The 20,299-nt window shown below is 35.1% G+C and overlaps 1 protein-coding gene across 1 annotated transcript; it reads right to left on the bottom strand.

Moving 5' to 3' along the window:
- Positions 1 to 1,186: 1,186 nt before the first annotated feature.
- Positions 1,187 to 19,704, bottom strand: LOC145600617 (mannose/glucose-specific lectin-like). Its single transcript, XM_081656503.1, has 6 exons — positions 19,633 to 19,704; positions 2,654 to 2,818; positions 2,218 to 2,466; positions 1,745 to 1,951; positions 1,371 to 1,628; positions 1,187 to 1,231 (listed from the first exon to the last, which is right to left on the bottom strand). The coding sequence occupies exons 1-6, from the start codon at positions 19,702 to 19,704 to the stop codon at positions 1,187 to 1,189; spliced, it is 996 nt and encodes a 331-aa protein (XP_081512629.1).
- Between the last annotated feature and the right edge of the window lie 595 nt (positions 19,705 to 20,299).

Raw genomic sequence — 20,299 nt, 5'->3', positions numbered from 1 at the left:
CTGACTTACTCTTGCCTGATTCTAGAACTTGGAATACAACTTTTATTAGGCATCTGTTTCCGGTTTTGACTGCTTCTGCGATTCTTGGACTGGAACGTCCTCCGCAGAAGATTGATGATTTTGTGTACTGGAAATATTTTAGGGATAGGAAGTTCTCTACCAAGTCTACTTATGCAATCCTACTTTCTAATCATTTTCCTGTTCAGGACATTCCTATAGATCCTTCATGGTGGAAACATTTATGGGTTTTACCTATTCTCCCTAGAGGTAAATTATTTGCTTGGAAAATCTTGCATAATGCTCTTCCCACGATGGAAGTTCTGGCCCTCAAAGGTATTCCACTTGATCCCACTTGTGTATTCTGTCATGTCTGTACAGAGTCAGTGGGGCATTAATTTCGAGATTGTCCCTTTACTATTAACTTGTGGAATTCCATGGACTGGGATTCGGTTCATATGCCTGATAATCATCTTCCTTTTTCTACCTGGTTTTCTGGCGTTACCTGATAATATTTTTGATTAGTCTTTATGTATGTTTTTATTTTAACATTTTAGACTTCTTGATAATGTTTTGACTTTTTATACTTGTTTGTAATTACAAATATTAACTGTCAAAGTTACACATATTAGAATATGTACCAGTGAAAGTGTTGCGATTATTATGAAACAAGATCACAAGTTCATAGTTATTACTTTATTGTTACAAGTTTCTAGCTAGCTATTTAGGATTTCCTTTTTTTAATCTAATACGTAGTGTAATCCTTGATTAAAAATCCTAAATCCGGCAATTTATTTGCATAATCATAGAAAAGAAGTATATAACATAGAAAAATAGTAGTTCAATTTATTGGAGTATAAGAAAACTTGATAGGAGTCAACAAAAAGGAAATACATGGGGCTTGCCCCTTCTTGCAGAAAACAAATAAAAAAAGAAATACAACGGACAACACAACCGTACATTTGAGCTTAAATTAAACATTTAATAAAAAGTTTTATTGGAAAAATTAAAAAACACACATTAAAAAAAATAAATAGAAAAATATTAAAATAAAGGATGACTCTCTTTCGTGTATTCCGCATTGGGACGCATGGTTTTGATCTTACGATCGAGCATGAGCATGAGCATGAGCATGAGCATGAGCATGAGCATGAGCATGAGCATGAGCATGAGCTTAAGCATCAGCAGATTATACAATGCGTCCATATGGCCCATAGTTATGTACGTCAATAAACTGAAAAATGTAGATAAATAGAATGATCTTAGATATTATTACAGTATAAATAAATATTAGAAAATCAATATATAATTAAACATACCATTAATCATAAAATAAAATTGTGATAGGTAGAATAACACTGGATATAAATTACCTCTTCACTAAATCCAATTGAATTAAGAAACATTCCATAGGATCCATAAAACCCAACAAGAGAACTCTTTGGTGTCACATGATATTGGAAATTCTTAATAGTAGCAGGATCGAAATCATCTTCACTACCACATGTTCCAGTTCCCTCTGGACGTAAATCGGTATAGATGTTTATCGTAGCGATTTTGATCCCCTCTTTATGATATTCTCCGCAACTCCCTGTTACTTTTGTTATCTTTTCGTGTTCGGCAAATGTAATCTGTATATGTTTTTAAAACAAAGAAAATAGATATGTTTAAATTGCTAGATATTGGCAATAAGTATTATGTAATAAAATGAGAAAAAATAATACGAGGATTATTTATTTAAATGTACCGTATCAATTTTCTCTTCAGGACCACTAAACTCTTGCTTGTAAGTTTTTCCACTAATAATATTTTTGACTTCGAACCCAATTCCATCAACAAGAAATCCATTCCTGATTGTTATTTTGGAAATCTCATCATCTTCTTTAAGCTTGATGTACCAGTTTACTTTACTCTTAATGTCACCATATAGCCCAAATTTTGTGATCTTTTTTTCCTGGAATTCAAAAAAAATATATATAAAAATACGGAGTACATCCTATTTTAAGATAATATATATATGCTTGCGATCATATCACCCCTAAACGAATTGTCAAGATGAGGAAGATAATTCCCCAACATATATAAACTAGAAGGCTACTCCAATCCACTTATTGTATAAATGCATTCAATAGTTACAGATAGACGTGAGAAATTAAAGTTGTGCAAGGTCAAAAAATGTATGTATGTATGTATGTATGTATGTATTAACAAGTTTCTTACCGATGCATAAATTCCAATCGAACCTAAAAACTTTTCAGTACATCCAAAAAATCCATCAATAGAACCATCAATTGGAAGTGGGGATGAGAAATTGGTTACTACGCTAGGCTCCTTTGAAACACAATACTGTCCATGTCCCTCTGGGGTTAAATCGGTATGTATCGTCATTGTAGTGATGCATACCTCCCCTAAGTGATCCCCGTATGTTCCGCTTATATGGGTTAGGTAATCACCATTCAATAACGAAACCTGCATTAAATTATTACATGCATATACATACGTTAATGTATTTCAATAATGTATATACTTAATTAACGAAAGAGTTTCAGCGAATTGAAACCAATGTAAATGTATTTGTATAATGCATACTTAAAAAAAATGATAATAAATCCTACTTCTAAGCCAAACAGTAACTCAAAGTTAAACGTTTTAATACCTCGGAAGTTTTACTATTAGGTGACTTAACGCCGGTGCCTTCATACCATTTAGTTTCAATTACTTTCCCATCCTTAGTTATTTCGAACCCAATTCCTTCAACAACGATGTCATGATTAACCAAAATTTTCGTTATCGTTTCACCTTTTTCAAGCTTAAAGGACCACTGCAAAATAGCCGACAAAAAATTGAACAATAATAATAGTAATAGTAATAATAATAATAATAATAATAATAATAATAATAATTATAATAATAATAATAATAATAATAATAATAATAATAATAATAATAAGCTTATAGCAAGTGCAAATGGAAACTCATCCTACTCCTTCGATTTCTGCAACTTATCTAAAACTTTTCTATTCGGTGATAATCAAATTTATATATAATAAGAAGGATTTAAGCAAATGGTGGGAATACTTTGCAATCAAACTTTAAAAATCAAATTAAGAGGCTTTAGCTAGAATATTGCACGTACCGGTACCACACATGGTTTTGCCATTTTGTTGTTGGTAACTTGATACTAATTTAATGAGATGATTTGCGATTTAAGTTTGAAATGGAGGATGATTGTTGTGTTGCAATGAAAATAATAAGATGATCGATACGTATATATAGTGGTTTAGTGAGATCGAACCCCGAATATTTTGGGAGAATGGTGGGAGTAATATATTATTAATGCTAACACATTAATGATCTATACAATATACTGGTAATTAACAAAGAAATCTTCATCCAATTAGTCTTTGAAATACAAATTGAAAATATAGCGTACGGAGTATCATTAAGAATTCTTTATTTAAAAAAAAAAAATAAAATTGGGACGATAATGTCAGGGCTAACATGTCGAATCTGCCTCCCTAGTTAAGAGTTTACAAGTTGTTGAGGAACTTGAGACTAGAGGCAATAACTTGTAATAGGTTGTTACCCTATTATAGTAAAGAGTTCAGAGTTCAAAATCCTTAGTTGTTGTGTTATGTTCTTCTTTGTGCACAAGATTTTTTCTACGCTAAATTTCTCTTCATATATTGTAGGGAGTAGTATACTTGAGCTCCTGTAGCTTTCAAGTGTTAATTCCGCTAAAAGTTTAGTTAAGTAGACATATATACTACTATTCGAGGATTCGAGGAACACATTGGGTGTTTATTTTTTCCTAAAATAGGAGAGCTTATAATTACATGTATTGAAACTAAGATAAACAACCATTCCTAAATAAGAAATGTTGGTTCTCGGGGGCTGGGTAAGGATTAATGATTTTTCCTCCGTTTTCCATTTAGTTGACGCTTTTGATTTAGGCACATATATTAAGGAGAGGAGAGAGAGTGAGAGAGAATGAAAAAGCAAGTGGGGTAGCTTGTAAAAGCAAGGTAAACAATTTTACCCTTAAAAGGAAACGTGTCAACTAAAAAAACTTCCTTAAAAGAAATATGTGTCAACTAAAAAGAAACGACGGAGGTAGTCTGTCATTAGTTTTGATTATCGATCCAATTTTGCCCGGGGTTTTATGAAGTTTTGAGTGATGAAATTTAATTTTCCCTAACTACTTCCACTATCTTGCTCTTTATCGACATCCCTTACCATAAACACTATTAGACCAAATAAATATTATGATAGAGTTATGAGAAAGAGTATGTTAGAAAGCTACAATTATATCGATGAATATACACGATTATATATAGTACAAGATTAAAACATTGAACATACCAAACTATGACTAGATACAATATGTGACTATGTACGTTAGCTAATTATAAGGGATATACTTTGACTATCAAGATTAACGAGTAAATCAAGGGATTTACATATTCTAAACAACAACCAATAAAAGTGGAAACTTCAGAGTTGAAGATTCCTTAGAGAAAGCAAGGAGTATAAAAGTTAATAGGATATCTTTTTAGCTTCATGTACGTATAAATTATATTGACATTAGCAGGACTGTAGGAGTCAAGTGAAATAGTTATCTTACCTTAACTAATTATATTTTCCTAAATTCTTATTAGATATTATTTAAGTAAATAATTATCTTTTGGAAAATATCATCTGAAGGAAATATTTTTTACAAATATCTTTTAACTTATTTGGTTATTATTTTATTTTGAGAAAAAGATTTTTTTTGGAAATTATTTTTACGTGGGTTTCAATCAGTCAAATTAGTTGAGAAAATTAAAGAAGCAATAAAAGAGCTTTGAAAAATCATGAGTTAGGGTCTGTTCATATTTACTGAACTGAGCTGAACTGAACTGAATTGAATTGAACTGATTGGAGCTGAACTGAACTGAACTGAACTGATTGGAACTGAACTGAACTGAATTGAGCTGAAATGAATATTTTATGTGAGAGCGAAATTAAGAGTTAAACTGAACTGAACTGATTGAAACTGAATTGAACTGAACTGAACTGATTGAAGTTGAACTGAACTAAACTGAACTGAAATTAAGTAAATGTGAACAGGCCCTTAGTTGCGTTCACTTGCGGCACAAGTATTTCACTTCTACATGCTCCTCAAGTTGAGGAACATGGAGTTAGTGGAACAAACTAACTAATTAGTGGATGCAATTCTAACTCCATAAATAACGCTTTAATTTCTTCAGTTTGCAAAAGGTACACTTGAGCATCCTAGCATATTTATTCTTATTCATTCCACTTGAATTGAGTCTAAAAGTGTCCTTGTCATTTGTATTAGAGTTTAACTAATTGCGTTGTAATTTGGGGTAAGAGTTTGAGTGAACTCTATATGTTTATTGCTTTGAGATTGTAATAGGTTATTTCCCCTATTATATTTAACAGTTGAGTTTTAAAATCCCTTGTGGTCGTGGTTTTTCTTCTTGATTAGCGCCAAGAAGTTTTATTCTGTTTATTCTATAATATATATAATACTAAAATAGACACTATAAAGGACACAAGTTAATTTCTGATGATGACTTTCTCTAATTTCCAAAACTTCTTTTTTATTATCCTTTTTTTTTAGCCAATGTCATCAACTAATTACGTGCGTATTATGCAATATTCACAAAATATTCACCATATCTTACAAATTGCTATACATCAAGTACAATTAATAATGTATTAAATTAGTAAAAGTAGATTAAAAGAGGCTCATCTATAAATGTATTCAATAAATAAACTTCAAAAGTATGAGAAAAAACCGTCCTTTTTTCATTTCAAGGTGCTTCTTCAATTTCAATTCAATTCCAAAATAATTAACCAGATTAACTTAAATTGTATGGTGTCTTAATTAGCCCAAATCTAATAGCCTCAAACGTTATTTATATATAAAAATGGATGACCATAAAAAATATATGCATGATAGTACAAGTATCTATCAGTATTAAAAATATATATAAAAAAATGGATGACCATAAAAAAGTCATTTAATATAGTTTATCAATACTAGGAAGAACCGACCAAGTCCATAAATCTCAATAATGTAGTATGAACACAGCTACCCCCGTTAGACACCCAAAAACTGCAATCGTAATCTCAAATCTCTAATTATTATTGAATTTCCCTATTCTAATGTCCTACTAAATCGACAATATTGATTGATATTAACGGTTCTAAAGCATTCGGATCGGTTAAGTTTCAGGTTTTAAAAAATCGGGTCAGGTCGGTTTACGGTTTTAAAATGACAGGTTCATAGCGGTTCGGTTTCTTTTCGGAACAGTTCGAAACGATTCGGATTCACCAGTTCGTGTCGGTTTTTGACAGCTCTGCCCTATTCTAATGTCCTACTAAATCTAAAATCAAATTTTATCTCTCCTTAGGTTTTGCAATATATGTCCAACTTTGCTCAACTATGAAATACATCGACAATATTAATTGATCATAGGCTAGGGTGAGTTGGGTAAGCATATAAATTGGACCCGTTTTAGTCCAAGCAGCCGAAGTCGGGCAAATAAAATTGTGCCCAAATCTGCTATTTGGATCCAAATTAAACATTGCAGATTTGATGATTAACATTTCACAAAGAATTCTCCTTTTAATAATTTTTTATTTGAAAATTAATTACATTATATAGGTGAAAATACTGTGTTCATGTGATAAGTTTCCTTTTTAATTAAATTTGCATGATAATGTCAGGGTCGACACTTGAACATGCCACCCTGAATAAAATTAATTTCAACCCTAATTGATGACACTAAGTTTAATCAAGGCATTATATCTCTGTTAATTCCTCCCCTCTAAATTAGATGGCACAGTTTGACTTTGTACACTTTTCACATAACTTGTTTTAACTTCGTTTTGTGATTTTGTGTTGAGAAAATGTATAGTCATGTGAGATCTTATTAGAAAGTATGCATTGACAATTATTTATTAGTTTTTTGAATATCATATTTCTTTAAATTTTACTATTACGTAACTAAGGATATTTGCATTAGAAAGTATGCATTGGCAAACATGTCTAAATAAAATGTGACATCTAATATGAACGGAGGAAGTATCTTATAAAAAGTGTTCCTAAAAAAGTGTATGTGACATATGACACGTGACACTATCCTCTTTTGTCATGAACTTCTTTTGAAAAATTTATCCCTATAAGATTTGAGCATTGCATGTATTCAAAATTAATTACTAAAGCTCTTACCATTAAAATATGTCATACTTTATATTAGCTTATGCAAAAGATATGGTTTTTTTTTTTTTTTTTTTTTTTTTCTTTTGACAAGAAGATATGTTAATATTTAGTAGATGACAATATTAATAACAAATTTAAATAAGAGATTGAGTTGTAGAGTAAGCCCCTGTTCACTTCACCTTATTTTTGGTGAACCTAACCCTATTCTAATCTTGCGTGCCTAAAAGGTGTGTTGCAAGTAAAAGAAAACGAAGGTTGTATATATTTCTTCCCATATTTTATTACGGACTACTCTGTTTTTGTTAAAATTTAATTTAAAGAAAATGAAATGGGCCTAGTAGACCTGAATATGAAGGGGAGAAGAGTTTAGTCCACAAATAAGTTCAAAGGATGTTTTATACTTAAACCAATTGGCAATAGTAGAAGTAACTCCTCAACCTTTTAATGTAGAAACGTCTCTCTTCTTTCTCCAATATGGGATGCTATAACGAATGCATGAAATTAAATAACAAATATTGAATGTAAAATTAACAAGAAAACACGCACACAAATTTACGTGGTTCACCAACAATGCGATCCGATTTGATTTTTTTTAAAAATTTTGAAAAGTTATAAATAAATAACTTAATTAAATTGACAGGCCTAAAACTCTAGATGGTAAGCCACTTCACTACTGCAAAATTGGCCAAAGAGACTACCTTAGGGGTGATCTCTATTTCACAGGTCTCTTTGACCTAAGAATCTTGTTTTATAAACTAAGACCACTTATTTAAGATAGATGGTCTCAGTTTTTGCAAAATTGAGACCACTTATTTAAAACATAGGGTCTCATTTTTTCAAAACTAAGACCACCTATTTTCTTCATTTTTATAAAAAAAAAAAAAAATTATTCGTATTTTAATACAATTTAATTAAACAAAAAAAACAGTTTATTAATACTAAAAATTATACATGTAGTTTATACAAAATTTATACAAACCCAATAATAAAAAAATTTATTAATACTACAATCAATATTCTATCCAAAATTATACAAAACTCATACTAAAAATAATTCATTAATGCAACAATATTAATCTACACCTTCTAATCATATCTTGTACAATAATCTCCCGCCAATCAAATAATTCAACGAGCAAAGTCATTAATCTTTACCTTTTATCCTAAAAGTTTCAAAGACATCCAAAATTAGCACAGAGTTATTAAAAAATTTATTAAACAAACTTTTAAATAAGCAATAAAATTTACAAAAAAAATAAAAATGAAAACCACAACAACCAGCCACAGAGCCACAACATCAGCAACACCGCAGCAAAATCAACTCTCGCCCCCGCAACACCAGCGACTTCTCGCCCTCGCAACAGCCACCTACTGCAACAACCGCACCTCCACTAACACAGGTAGCAGGACCGACCACTAGCATCACCCACAAAACCCCAAATTGATTTATAACTCGTAACCACAATCCCCCCTTAAGAACCACTACCCAACGCCACCACAAACAACGAAATTACTCTAACAAACACTTAACTACCCACAAACGAACTCAAGAACTGAAGTTAAACCCAAAAGCTATAAAAATTACGACATTTAAAACGAAGAAAAGCGAAATTTAACGAAAAAATAACAAAAAACGAATTTTAAATGAATTTCCCTTACCTTGAAACCATGGTCGATTGTATGCTGAAATTCGTAACCTAGGTTAAATCATATTTCATGGTCGGCGGAAAGTGTAGGCCCCGTTCGAAGTGCGCCCACGTTAAAGCATGGGGGGCCGGAAAGTGTAGGCCCCGTTCGAAGTGCGCCCACGTTAAAGCATGTGGTGAATATGTTTGGCACTCATAGGAAGTGGGAATTGACATATGCGATTAGGGACAACGATTAGGGACAATGAAAGTAGGGATCCGTCAACAAGTTTTTAAGGAACTTATAAATCGTTCACGGATCATTTAAGGCAATCACGAATAAGGGACAACGATTGGCAACGACGATTCGATTGACCCGTGAATGTTACACCCCATTCATAATGCATGAGATTACTAACTCCATATAGTTCGGAACCTAGAAAGGAGGATCGGGGATGATGGTACGAAGTGAGTCATGGAGTCACATTCGCCCGTATTGGCCTCTACTCGATTCTTATTGTGAAAAGTAATTTTGCGATCTCAAAGGCATACAAATAATATTCAATTCGCTCCAAACTATTATTATGCTAAATTGGTTAAATATTTATGCAACATATAATTCTAAAATATTAGTGATCACTTGATTTAGTAACAAGATAAAAAAAGGAACCTAATATAAACCGGTTGTCCAAATTATCTTGTTAGGTAAGATTTTCAATTACATATTCCTTTTAACATGCAATATCGTGATCATAAATATAATAGAATAGACATTAATATTAGAAGCAATTCAACAATAATCCAACAATATAAAAATCGTTAGAAAAATAATAGAAATAAAAGGAACATGATTCCTTACTTTGATTTTGCTTGTTTGCAACTATAAAAACAATAAACTCGTTAGTAACTTCAAGGAAAACTAATAAAACAATAATATAGTTAAATTAAATAGAGTTGACTTGGGGCCAAACCCTCAAACAGCTCTACCTTTCATGCTATGGCTTAAGGACAGAACCTCGGTTAAAGTACAGACTCCTAGGAGTACTTAAGGAAGGTATTTTTGAAGAATAGGGTTGCTAGTGTTTATGCTAGAACATAGAAGAGAGAAGACATAATTGATTGATGTCTCCAACTGCAGAAATGAGGGGGGTAACGACTTTCTCCCAAAATAATAATAAAAAAAACGAAAAAAGATGGAAAAAGTTTTATAACTTGTCCCATTTTTACTCTAAAAATACACTTAACTACCCACAAACAGTCTCAAGAACCGAAGTTACACCCAAAAACTATAAAAATTACGACATTTAAAACGAAGAAAAAGGGAAAGTGAATGAAAAATAACCAAAAAAAAAAAACGAATTTAAAATGAATTACCCTGACCTTAAAACCACGATCGATTTAATATGCTGAAATTCATAACCTAGGTTAAATTTCATGGTCGAATTTTAACTTAAAATCACCAAAATAGAAATAAACAAAAAAGGAGGAGGGGGGAGGTGGGGGGGGGGGGGGGGGACGGAAAGCTTAAAGCTTCCATGGAAGTAGAGAAAGGAAACTGATTAGATTAGTAAAGAGGGAAAAGAAGCCAAAAAGAAATGAGAGATGAAAAGAGACAAACGGTAAGCTAGAGGATGAAGGGAAATTTTAATTTTAGGGTTCGAAGGAAGAGAGTGAATAAGAGGGCTCTAAGTTTTGGTATTTTGACACGTTGGCAATTCGTGTAGTACTAGTAGATCAATTTTTTTTTCTTAATGAGAGACCATTTATTTAAGAAAAGTGGTCTCTCCTCTATTTTAGTTAAATAAAAAAAAAATAAAAAGAGAGAGACCATTTATGTAAGAGAAATGGTCTCTCCTTTATTTTATTTTTTTAGCAAATAAAAAAAAGAGAGACTATTTATAAGAGAAATGGTTTCTCCTTTTTTTTAAGCAAATAAATAAAAAAGAAAAGAAAAAAAAAAGAGAGAGAGAGAGAGAGAGCGAGACCATTTATATAAGAGAAGTGGTATCTCTTTTGTAAAATTAAATAAATAAAAATAAGAGACCATTTATTCAAGAAAAGATCTCTCCTACATTTTCATAATTTCATCTCCTTAAGATTGTACCTAAGAGACCATTATTTAAAATATTTGGGCTCTTAAAACATAGAGACCATTAATTTAATAGATGGGTCTCTTATGTAGGTCTCTTTGATCATTTTTGTAGTATGTAGTGCTTATTCGTTCAAGTTTTCTTGTGCAACCACCAATGATCTCGCCTACAATTACATCCCTCTTGTCTCTCTCTTGTCATTGCAGCCACACTAAAGTGTGGTTGTCTTTCTTATTTTTTTTTTATCTTTGTAGATTTTTTTAGTGCCTTAGCTTAGTTGTAGAGATTTTATTATTTATATAATGAATCACATGAAATTCAAGAAATTGTATTGATCAATTTAGGTAAATCTAAAGCAGTAATGCTGATTTTTCTTATGGTATTTTAATTTGATTAAGTTTATTATCCCAAAAGTCAATGTTGTTTTTCTCCTAAAGAAAAAAAAAAAAAAAAAAAAAAAGGCAATGATATTTTAGTTTTATTTTGTTATTTTTAATTTGATGCAGAATCAGAAGTGCTAGTGAATTTCATCAAGCTAAGAGTCTTAGCTTGTTTTTTCTTCTCTCTTTTTTTGGTTTATTTTATGTGTTTTCTCCAACAATATTATTTACTTGTATATTTGTTGATCTTAAGTTTTGATGATGACTCAAGGAACCTAAGCAAACCCATAAGAGCTTTAACTTTTGTCCAATAGCTTTGATGTACTTGACAGGTTCTTATATGCAACGAGATTCTAGAGTCAGAATGGAGCAAGGAACAAGATCTAAGGACGAGCTGTGGATAAGCATAGAAGATAATCAGAAGCCGAGTTCCTTGAGTAAGGAACTGAAGCTCCAGAGTCGAAGCTTCAAGATTCCAAGGAGTCTATTGTAATGTTAATATTTATTTTAGGCTTCTTGTACATATGTTAAGTACTTTGATTTCTTATAGGATTTTAAGTGGATTAAATTTCAGTATTTAAAGATTTTATTTTCCTTGTTTAAAAATGATTCTATTTTATTTTCGGAAAATTATCTTTTATTCTATTTATTTTAAAGATTTTCTGTTTTAACTTTATCCTATTGTTTTGGAAAATCTGACTTGGTAAAATCTCTTTTGAAACTCTTTTAACGGTTCTTTTACTTAGTCAAGGAGGTTGAGATTTTGAAGGAAGCAGTAAAACATTATCTTCTGCTTGCTGCCCAAGCCTCCACGAAACTGCACTTCCTAATTTTATGGAAGTTGTGGTTAAGTGGAAGTTAAGGCAAACGTGGAAGCTTTCAACTGATTTCCTCAAAGTATAAATAGAATTAGTTTTCTGTTTTGAAAAGTACACTTGAGCATTACAATCTTCTAAGATTTTCGAAAAGAGTCAAAATCCACTTAAGTCCTTGAGTGTCTTTGTACTTAGCATCTTAGAGTTTTAATCTGAGTTGTATTGGGGTAGAGTTTGGGTAAACTCTAGAGTGTTTAGTTTGCTTTGAGTGAAGCAAGGAGAAAGAGAGAGATTTGAGAGCTCAACTGATTGAGGGATCAGTTGAGGGGGAACTTAAGTTCGTTAAGGTTAGAGTCTTAATTTGTAATAGGTTGTTTGCCCTATTATTATTAAGAGTTGTGTTTAAAATCCCTTGTGGTTGTGGTTTTTCTTCTTGATTATGGCCAAGAAGTTTTCCACGTAAAATCTCTCTTGCACTTTAAAGTTTTTGTTTAAGTTTCTTGTAGATTTCAGCAAAAATTACCCTAGTTCCTCCACAATACAATTCACCCCCCTCTTGTATTGTTCATTTGAGTCAACAATTGGTATCAGAGCAGGTTCCTCGAAGAAATCAGGAAACCCTGACGAGTTAAGTTCCTGGAATCAAGATGAACAATCACGAGAAACTGGAAGAAGGTTACTCTACGCAGCGTCCTCCTATGTTCAATGGGAAATTCTACACCTATTGGAAGAACAGGATGGAGATCTTTATCAAAGCTGACAACTACCAGGTTTGGAGAGTTATCGAAGTTGGTGATTTCGAAATTACCAAAACCAACAGTGAAAATGAGGTAGTACCTAAACCTATGTCTGAGTTTGATAAGGAAGATTTTGAAAAAATGAAAATTAATACACTTGCTGTTAAATTACTTCATTGTGGTCTTGGACCCCATGAACACAATCGTGTGATGGGTTGTAAAAATGCTAAAGAAATTTGGGATTTACTTCAAGTAACTCATGAAGGAACTAACGAAGTGAAACGCTCTAAAATTGACTTGCTCATGTCTAAATATGAACGATTTGAAATGCAACCAAAAGAATCAATTCAGGAAATGTTAACTAGATTCACTAACATTATTAATGAGCTTGTTTCTCTTGGAAAGCAAATCCCTATTGATGAGCAGGTCAGAAAAGTTCTAAGAAGCCTCCCTCAAGATGAAAGATGGAGGGCCAAGGTGACTGCCTTACAAGAAACAAAAGACTTCACTAAGTTCAACATTGAGCAACTCGCTGGTTCTCTCATGACCCATGAGTTGCACCTGGGAACAAGCAACAGTGAAGGAAACCGAGGAAAAGGCTTGGCTCTCAAAGCTGGAGATCAAGAAGAATCTGAAGTAGATGAAGAAGAGGCTGCAATGCTGGTGAGAAGGTTCAAAAGAATGTTCAATAGAAACAACAGGTCAAGGAACTTCACCAAGAAACCCTCTACTTCAAAGGCTGACTCTGGTTGTCACAAATGTGGATCACTGGAACACTTCATTCGTGAGTGTCCACTTTGGGAAACAAATAAAGGGAAAGGGAAGACAAAGGAACAAGTCAGGAACAACAACAACAAAACTCCTTTCAATAAAATAGACATCAGAAAGGCTATGATAGCTGCGTGGGGAGATTCTGAAAGTGAGGATGAAGAGGAACAACCTGATGAAGAAACAACTCATCTGTGTTTGATGGCCAAACGTGATGACAAGGCTTACAATGATGAGCTTGCTAAAGAGGTATTCCTTGATCCTAATGTGCTTAAAACTTATACTAAAGATGCTCTCATTGATTTAGTGTTTGAAATGGAAGATGAATGGACTCACACTAGTATTCGTCTAGGTGAATGTCAAAGAGCTCTCAAAGTCTGCAAGGAACACAGTACGTGGATTGAAAATCAACGAACTGATGTGCAAAGCAGATTTTTTGAACTTTTTGACAAAAATCTTCTTTTAAAAGAAATGAATGAGAAACTCAAGTTTGAAAATATTATGGTTAATGTAGAATTGACTCAATATAAACTAGCTAATGCTGAAGTATCTCCAAGTTCCTCCTCTGAATCTTTGCCTAAATTTAATGAGGATTTTGAAATATTAAAATTTGATCTTGATGAGTTAAGAATTGAAAAGGCAAAATTGGAGAAGGAACTTGAGCTTCGAAAAGAAAGATGCATCAGTCATGTTGGAATTCCTAAGTGGATTGAAAATGCTCAAACCAAAAGAACTGAAGGTCTAGGATTCATTCGTTCTAAGCATAAGGGCAAGAAAAAATATGTAGACCTGCCTAGCTATAAAGTTTGTACTTTTTGTGGTAAAACTGGCCATCTTGTTGCTACCTGTAACAAGAAGGAACAGTCTGTTAACAAGAATTTTAGGCAAGTTTGGGTAAAGAAATCTGATATTGCTTCAACGTCCAAGGAACCCAAGGAAACCTAGGTTCCTGAAACTAAACAATAAGTTCTTTTGCAGGTCCTAGTGAGGGGGAACAACACATGGTACCTCGACAGTGGTTGTTCAAAGCATATGACAGGAGACAAATCAAAGTTTCTCTCACTAGAGGCCTATCCAAGAGGAACTGTGACCTTTGGAGACAACAAGAAGGGTGAAGTGATTGCTAAAGGAAGAGTAGGAAGGTCCAGTTCTCATTCAATAGAAAATGTACTTTTGGTCGAGGGTTTAATGCACAATTTGCTGAGCATATCACAATTCTGTGATAAAGGAAACTCTGTAAATTTTACATCTAATTCATGTAACATCATTAATGATAAAACAGGAAGGGTTCTTCTTAAAGGAACTAGAAAAGGGAACACATACATTGTGGATCTGAACTCTGTTCCAAGGAACAACCTTACCTGCCTGAGTGCCATTAGTGATGATCCTTTATTATGGCATAGACGTTTTGGACATGCTAGCTTCTCACTCATGGATAAACTTAGAGCAAAGAACTTGGTTATAGGGCTTCCCTCAGTCAAGTTCCTCATACAACATATCTGTGATTGTAGACACCTAAAAATGTCTCCCCAAAACCAAGCCCGATGATGAACAACCTTTCACTGCCACTATTGGTCGGGTTTAGTATTTAATCCCGAGAGTGCTTAAAATTATATTCATGTTTAATTAAATCAGTATTTTTGAATAACTCATGGATCAGTCTTGATGTTTGGTAAAAGCATAGTTTTAATTTTGGCCCAAACCTTTTGTTTCAAACCTTTTTATTTTAGCCCGATTTTAATAAATCAGAAAAAAGGCCCGAAATTATCAATCGGCACCTAAAAATGCTGATTAAAATTAGGGTTAAATTTAAATTTAGACGGAAAAGGACAAAAATGTCCCGTGTCACGGCACTGGATCCCGCGCCACGGGAAACATTCCCGTCTGACGGGACATTCTCCCGTGTCACGGGAGGCCTGATGTGACACGGGACACAGCGTGTCCTTTCCGCGTAAACCCTAACGCGTTTTCTTTTCCCGTGTGTTAAAAATTATCCCGCGTCACATAAACGTACACCGTGTCACGGGAATATCTCCCGTCTGACGGTACTTTGTACCGTGTCACGGTACACTTTGCCGTGTCACGGGATACAGTTTTAGGGTTTCTGTCATTTTAGGGTTCCGTGTGCTCCCTCAGCACATTTTCCCTATAAATAACCCCTCATTTCTGATGTACGGGGCATCGAATAATCTCTCATTTTTCTCTCCTATGCTCTAGCCTAAACACTAGCCTACCTTTCTCTCTTTCAAGATACCTTCCTTAAGCACTCCAAGGAGTCCATACTTTACCCGAGGTTCTGTCCTTAAGCCACGGTGTGAAAGGTAGAACTGTTTGAGGGTTTGGCCCCAAATCAATTCTCATTTACTTTAATTTAATTTCTTTTTAATTATTGTTTATTTATTTTCCTTGAAGTTACTAACGCGTTTATTGTTTTTATAGTAGCAAGCAAGCAAAATCAAAGTAAGGAATCATGTTCCTTTTATTTCTATTATTATTCTAACGGTTTTATTGTTGGAATTATTGCTATATTGCTTCCAATATTAATGTTTATTCTATTGTTTATTATGATCACCGTATTGCATGTTTAAAGGGAATATGTAAGTGAATATAACGCCTAATAAGATAATTTGGACAACCGGTTTAGGTTCCTTTTAATCTTGTTGTTAAATCGAAGTGATCACCAATATTCTAGAATTATATGTTGCATTAATATTAAACCAATTTAGCATAATAATAGTTTGGAGCGAATTGAATATTTTGTTTGTATGCCTTTGAGATCACAGGAATAATTGTCAATATAAGAATCGAGTAGAGGCCAATACGGGCGAATGTGACTCCATGACTCACTTCGTACCATCATCCCCGATCCTCCTTTCGTGGTTCCGAACCATATGGAGTTAGTAATCTCATGGATTATGAATGGGGTGTAACCTTCACGGGTCAATCGTTGTTGCCTTCGTTGTCCCTTAATCGTGGTTGCCTTTAATGATCCGTGAACGGTTTACAAGTTCCTTAAAAACTTGTTGGCGGCTCCCTACTTTATTTGTCCCTAATCGTTTTCCCTAATCGTTATGTCAATTCCCACTTCCTATGAGTGCCAAGCATATTTACACATGCTTCTACGTAGGCGCGCTTCAAACGACGCCTATAATTTGGCGACTCCACTGGGGAGGATTCTTGGTTATTTACTGATTTGAGTGATCGGTATTTAATTGAGATGAGTGGATGAGACTTGAAAGATTCTTGAAAAATATTCCTGTGATTAATTTGGCATTTTTGCATAAACATCGACGTTTTAACGTCGAATTTGGGTCTGTCCCGTAGAAAAATTGAATAACTTGATTGCGTACGAAGAAAAATAGGGCACCAGTCAGAATTTCTGACTGCCGTGTCACGGCAGAGTTTGCCGTGTCACGGTACAATGTACCGTCTAACGGTGCACTGTACCGTGGCACGGGAAATTTTGCCGTGTCACGGCAGTTCTAAAATCAGTCCAGTGGCTTATTTTCTCTTCTCACAGTTGACTTCCTTCGATTTTTCTGAAAAAACGTATGTGTTCTACATACGTCTTAGCCCCGAGGGATTTAAGCTCTATCAACCCAAAAACGCTCATGGCAATAAGGGTTCATCCGAGTTATTAAATCCACCCAAACCATGGAGTCGAGTTCGATTTCATCACGAACTCGCGGAGCCGCCCGTTGGCATACACCCTCAAGGGAGGCTGCCTTGCTAACGCGTCCAAACTCTTAACCATGGTACCCTTTTGATACCCAAAGCTTGACCATAGTCGAACGTAGAACTTGACTTTAGGTTGAGAACTTGATCGTAGGCTTGCATCATTGTGACTAAATGCTACGTGGTTTATTTGATACTAACCCACATGTGTTTGTTCATTTTGTTTTGGACTAATCTATGACCGAGGGTTTTTATTTCCACTTAGTAATTAGAACGGACTATAAAATTAATTAAAATCTGGAAAATAGGCCTGGAACTGAGCACCGCGTCACAGCAAGTCTGCCGTGACACGGTGAACAGTGCCGTGGCACGGTACCTTCTGCCGTCTGACGGTGGGTTGTACCGTGTCACGACAGTCAGCACCATGACACGGTGCCCAGGAAAATGTCCCGTCTGTCTTTTTGGTTCAATGTGCGTGCGTATGTGGTCTATGTGTCCAGTTTGGTGTCAAGTATAGCTGTACGGTCATAACACGTGTCCATAACCTCACTTAATCACTCACAAGTCGTGTCGAGTTCATACACTTTTTTCCTCGAGTCTTTCACTATTTTGTTCGTGACCGTACATTAGGAAAGTCTAGCGTTCTTTTTTTTTCCGTTTTTTTTAAAGAGTAAGTCGGATGGTATCCTCCCATACATACTTTCTTTGTTAAAACTCTTTCTCTTTCCCTTTTTATTTTCCGGATGGGTCAAGGATAAGTTTAGTCATTAAATGTGCGTTCATTTCAATGTCACAACACTTGGTCAAGAAGCAGAGGTAGACTATTACGATTTGAGTCGCTACCTCAACAACCTAAGAGGCGTACAAGAAAACCACCACAAGCATCTCCGCGAAACCCATCTCCCATTTACTTTCAACCAATGGCCACCAAAGAAGATATGGAAAACCTTAACCGTGCCGTTGACAGGTTGGCTGCTATGATGGAATCGCTCACTACCAGGGTTCACACGGTAGAACAGAACAATCAAAGCAATACTGCTGCAGCTGCGATAGACAAAATCAGGGAACAAATGAGTAAGATTTCTGAAGAGTTCACCTATGTGGAACAACCTGCCACTTCTCTAAACATAAGGGACAAACTTCCTGAGAAGTTTTCCACTGCTGACATTCCTAAGTTTAAGCCTACTGATAACCCTATGTTTCACTTGAAGGCCTTTTCTGCAACTATGGCTCTTAAGGGGTTAGATGTAACACTCTTCCCTACTGTGTTCCCTCTTTCCCTGGAGCATGCCTGTCAACAATGGTTCTACTCTTTAGAATCCAAACACGTTGCAACTTGGGAGGATGTTACTGAAAGTTTCATGAACCGGTACAGGTGTAACATCCAAACCAAAACTTCTGAACGTGAACTCTCCATTCTCAAACAAAAAGAGAATGAAGGCTACACTACTTATCTAAGCAGGTGGAGGGAAACAGCTGCACTCTTGGTGGATCCTCCTAAAGAGAAAGAGATTGTTCGCCTGTTTATTGCAAATCTGACTCACAAGTATAAGCAACATTTGAAATTCCTGCCGCTGAACACTTTTGAAGCTGTATACGATATTGGAATCAATATCGAAGATGAACTGATGAAGACTGCTGGTAGCAACAACACTAACAACAACAACACTTGGAAAAACAAGAAGAACGACAGTCCTTATTCTTCGTCTTCCAAGCCCAATAATGCTACCAACAATGTCAACATCAACGATGTGCTGGCTCTTAATGCTGCCCCTCAGAGATTCCAAAGGCCAAGGAGGGTTTACACGCCTTTGGGAATGACTTATGACGCGGCTTTCGATCGCCTGCATGGTCAAGGATTGATTATGCCAATTGGACCATTTCTAGAACCTCGACCAGAGAACAGAACTGCTAGCTATGACCCCAATGCTCACTGCAAATTCCATCAAGGCAAAGGTCATACTACTGAAAAATGTTGGAAGTTGAAGGATGCAATCCAGGACTTGATTGATGCTAACCAACTTCCTGTCCCTCCAGGGGGCAAGAAGCCTAATATTCAAACAGGTCCTCTTTCTGATGCTTTGGCTATCATGGGAGATGAAGTCTCCTTTGATCCGTCAACACTCATCCAACCTGTCAATGAACCCCTACCAGAAGTTATTTATATTTCAAGCTGTGAAGAAGTTAACGGAATTTGGGATAGTGATGATGAGGACGTCTATCTCAAAGACATAGTTTGTTCATCTCTTGGCGTTGTCAGTTTGAGAGATAGTGAAGATGTTTGGGGAGATCCTGAAGTCAAGGTTCTCACCAGAACTGGAAGGTTACAGCAACCTACCCCATCCACACCTCCACTGCAAGCACAACCAATAGTTGATCCCATCGACCCTGTAAGCAACGATGTGATCAAACAATTACAGAAAACCAAGGTGGAAATGAATGTTTGGAAGCTGTTGGCTACGTCCTATGAGCATCGGAAGGCTGTGATGAATGCTCTGGTGAAGATAGGAGTTGATAGTGACATGACTCCTCAAGGACTAGTCAGCTTTCTTACTACTGAGTTGCCAAGTCCTAGCAACTTGATTTCCTTTTCTGACAAGGATTTGCCCCCGGAAGGGGATCAACATAACAAAGCCCTACATCTTACTGTGGTATGTAGGCAAATGAATATTCCCATGAGCCTAGTCGATAATGGCTCAGCAATCAATGTATGCCCGTTGCGCACTGCAAGGAAGTTGGGCATAAAAGATGAAGAATTAATTCCCTCCACTCAGGGAATCCGAGCTTATGATAATACTCGCCGTCAAGCCGTGGGTACTATCATGTTGAATATCACTACTGGAGCTATTGAACGTCGCACCAAGTTTCAGGTGGTGGACATCAAGGCTTCTTTCAATCTGCTGTTAGGTCGCCCTTGGCTTCATGAGTTGAAGGCGATCCCATCATCACTGCACCAGAAAGTCAAGGCTATAGTTGGA

The sequence above is a fragment of the Chenopodium album genome, chromosome 21 (assembly GCF_948465745.1).
Source record: "Chenopodium album chromosome 21, dcCheAlbu1.1, whole genome shotgun sequence".
NCBI classification, from domain to species: domain Eukaryota; kingdom Viridiplantae; phylum Streptophyta; class Magnoliopsida; order Caryophyllales; family Amaranthaceae; genus Chenopodium; species Chenopodium album.
This window is presented reverse-complemented; position numbering and strand designations above follow the sequence as displayed.

Coding starts and splice junctions, on each gene's coding strand:
- LOC145600617 (XM_081656503.1), bottom strand. CDS start 19,704: ATGGGATCAACTATTGGTTGTGCTTGCAGTGGAGGTGTGGATGGGGTA. Junction 2,819..19,632: donor GCTGTAACCTTCCAGTTCTG/GTGAGAACCTTG, acceptor GCTATTTTGCAG/TGGTCCTTTAAGCTTGAAAA. Junction 1,232..1,370: donor CAATTGGATTTAGTGAAGAG/GTAATTTATATC, acceptor TACATTTTTCAG/TTTATTGACGTACATAACTA.